This window comes from Acomys minous, assembly GCF_964271855.1.
Source record: "Acomys minous genome assembly, chromosome: 4".
Taxonomy (NCBI): Eukaryota; Metazoa; Chordata; class Mammalia; order Rodentia; family Muridae; genus Acomys; species Acomys minous.
Window position 1 is genome coordinate 9,667,667 of NC_140486.1, and position 3,269 is coordinate 9,670,935.

A 3,269-nucleotide genomic window follows, 5' to 3' on the forward strand; every position below is an offset into this window, starting at 1 on the left:
AATGAGGCTTATGTCCCAAGTCCTACTCACTTATGCTGCATTCACTCTCTCTGCTGGCTCCCTGTTTGTGACCCAGGTATGCCAGTCAGCTGGGGAACATGCAGAAAGATATCTAAGCAGAGAGTTGCTTTCTTGGGCCAACTGTCCTCCTCAGGGTAGAGGACACTGGGTGATGCTGCTGTGTTTGTAGCCCACAGCTCCCCTTGAGCCTGGGGGTCAGAAGCTGCATGCCTGGCATCATGCAGTTAGTCCTTGGAGCCTGCACCCATGCCTGCATGGACCCTGGTACTTTCTGTGGATTGACCAGGTGACCTGAGGTCAAATACACTTGTGTTCCAGGCTCTGGAACATGGAATTCTGGCCTAGAATCCCAAGATACTGGTATTTTTGCAAAATACAGCTTCCTCTGAGCCCCGGAGGTCAGAAGCTGCATGCTCCACCAGGCATGCAGTTAGTCCTTGGAGCCCCTGCTATGTGATTTTTAAAGATGTTATTAGGATAGCAGAATTGTAGAAAGACAGACATTCATATTGCCCCTGTGTATGGCACTGTATTTCATAGTTATATGATATAAAGCAATTGTGCCTGAAACAACTGGTTTTTATACCAATCACTCCCTTGATAGCCCATCAAACCTTGAACTGTCTCAAGAGGCCTGCCTCCAAATACCAACAATATATCACTTGGATGATCCAGTTTGCAGCACATGAATTCTAAGAACCAATCTTTCAAACCATAGTAGTATATGGCTTTCCCGTTGCATTCTTAACTACTGTGCTTGCTGGTATGCTACTGGCGAAGGGTGCTTTCTGAAGTTTTACTCTAGTATTTTCAGATAGTAAACTTTATGTCTTGTCAAACTCATACATTATCAGATATTATCTCTTCACCTATTTTCTAGCTTTCTCTCTATCTCTCCCTTTTTCTCCATCCTCCTCCTCCTATATATATTTATCTTTATAATGATTTATATGCTTTTTATAATCCTTCCATATTGTCACTTTAAGTTATGTTTGTGTTTTAGTTTGGGTAGTTTCTATTGTTCTATCTCTAATTTGTTATTTCTATCATATATTACACTACTGTTGAAAATATCAATCTAGTAAACGCTTTATTTTAGTTCCTTTATTCTTTAGTTCTGATATTTCATCTCATCTTTTATGGGTCACAATTTTCTGCTAATGACTACCTTAATCATAATGGAACAATATAGGTTGCAATCCATGGAGTTTTTTTACTTATTCAATGTTGTTTTGCCTCCTGTCTTAGTTGACAATTTTCAATGATGCTCGATATGCTTATTTAGGAATTAGAGTGTGGTGATGACATCTTTCTTCAGATACAGTAGTCACATACATGTGGTCCTTTAGAGACCAGTGTTCTTCAAGCTTTTCCTTATTGGGCAAAAACCTTTCAGGTGTTACATCTTAAAACCTGGATGTTTGCTTAACAGAGCCCAGCTTCCTTTGTACGTTTCAAACTTTGAAGTTCCAGGACAGCCTAACAGCCAAAACATGCACGCTTTTTTTGTCTTTGAGCAGCAAAAAATTTTGCACCATTTCTGAGAGTGTCACTTTCAACCTGTGCTGCTTTGGATTAAACAAATGTCTCTAGGGGAAATTGTACAAAAAGAAAATGTCCATATCTCCCTCCTGTGCTTTTCCTGCCTGTGTGATCTGTCCTCCTTAATTCATGGGTATCATGATACTCTTTGGGTTTTTTTTTTTTTTTTGAATGAGTCCACATACTAGAAAAGAGAAAACCAAGGCACAAGCCATACTGGATATCAGGACAAGGACAGAAAGAGGACACCGCGTGCAGTTCTTCACTCAGGATCTCTGCTGTCCAGGCAGACAAAGGCAGCTAGGTCCCCAGCTCTCCCCATAGACACATGAGTCCTGTGTCTTAAGTGTACTCATGGCAAACAGCGACTGTCTATTGAGAAAAGTAATGGAGGGCCGAGGATGCTGCCCTCAGGCCTAGATGTGGCTCTTTGCACTGAAGGCTAGGTAGTAGATCACTATGCCAGTTACTGCAGCCAGCACCTCCATGGAGACCCAAGGCCCATTCCAGGTACCCCGATGGTCCACACTGACTGTGAATAGGGGTGGGATGATGGAAATGTCCTCGTTATTTCTCTGAGCCTTCCTTAGGAGGCTGTAGGACTCTTCATCGAAGAATCTGACCTCATAGGTGCCTGCGTGGGCGCTCTTGTGCTCCAGGCTCCAGGACACCTGGTATCGGCCCACATCCTGGCCTCGGGTTACAGGAAACTGTTTTCCCCTAACGTCCGCATAAAGAGCCATGTTCTGGACCCTGTTCTTGCAGGCCAGTGAGATCTCCACGATGAATACGGTCTCTGTTGAAATGATGGCATCTGAGGTTGTATAGTAAGAAGGGGTGATCTGGGGTTCCAGGCAGGCCTCTGCCGAGCAGTAAGATAGGCCGAACAGCAGGAGTAGTGCCAAGGAGCCGAAAGATGCCACCGCCGCCGCCATGGCCTCTTCTCTGCCGAAGGGAAAGAGAGCAAGCCGCCCTGAACATGCGGAGCAGACAAGGAAGTGCGACGCGTAAGCGGCCTCAGCACCCAATGGTACGCTAGTGGGCTGGCCAGGCATGGTGACGTCGCTGGTGGCACTAACGAGTCCGCTTCCCTAGCCAGGGTTCCAACCGGTCGCACTTCCTTTCTCTTCACCACCCCGCCTCCACCACCACCATCACCAAGATGGCGGCTTATCATGATACTCTTAATCTTTTGTTCCTCCAGCTCTGTGGACTTGCCAATTGCTCTAGTCTACCACTGTCACTTTAGCTTTGGTGCCATAATATGTAAATTAATAAAAACCTTGAGTAGATAACTGCCCAGTTCAGTTCAGTACAGTTCCCATATCCTCACAGTCTGGAACCTTAATGCTCACTTGTTCTAATTGCTTTCTTGTTCTGAAAAGAAGCCATTTCCCTCTCCCAGCTCTCATCCTAAGTCAGACTGTTGGTATAAGAGTTTTGACTCCAGAAATAGAATCCTGGGATTTTTCCCCCTTATTGATACTCATGATAATGAAGATGATAATTCTGAAGTTAACTCAACTTAGAAATGGGGAAAGTATTAGTAAAGGAAAATAATTTAGCAATTTTCCATACCTTCATTGTATACTCAATTTCTAATGTGCAGTATTCACTATTTTTTCAAAAGGAGGAAAGGGATAAGATTCTGGTGGGGTTCAGTGTATAAACTGGACCAAGCACTGACATGGATAACATGCGGGCCT

At 44.1% G+C, this 3,269-nt stretch overlaps 1 protein-coding gene across 1 annotated transcript; it reads right to left on the reverse strand.

Annotated features, from left to right (window-relative positions):
- Positions 1-1,905: 1,905 nt before the first annotated feature.
- LOC311595827 (translocon-associated protein subunit delta-like) lies at positions 1,906-2,625 on the reverse strand. Its single transcript, XM_084778778.1, has one exon. The coding sequence runs from the start codon at positions 2,616-2,618 to the stop codon at positions 1,980-1,982; it is 639 nt and encodes a 212-aa protein (XP_084634904.1). The 5' UTR covers positions 2,619-2,625; the 3' UTR covers positions 1,906-1,979.
- Positions 2,626-3,269: the final 644 nt, after the last annotated feature.

Coding starts and splice junctions, on each gene's coding strand:
- LOC311595827 (XM_084778778.1), bottom strand. CDS start 2,618: ATGCCTGGCCAGCCCACTAGCGTACCATTGGGTGCTGAGGCCGCTTAC.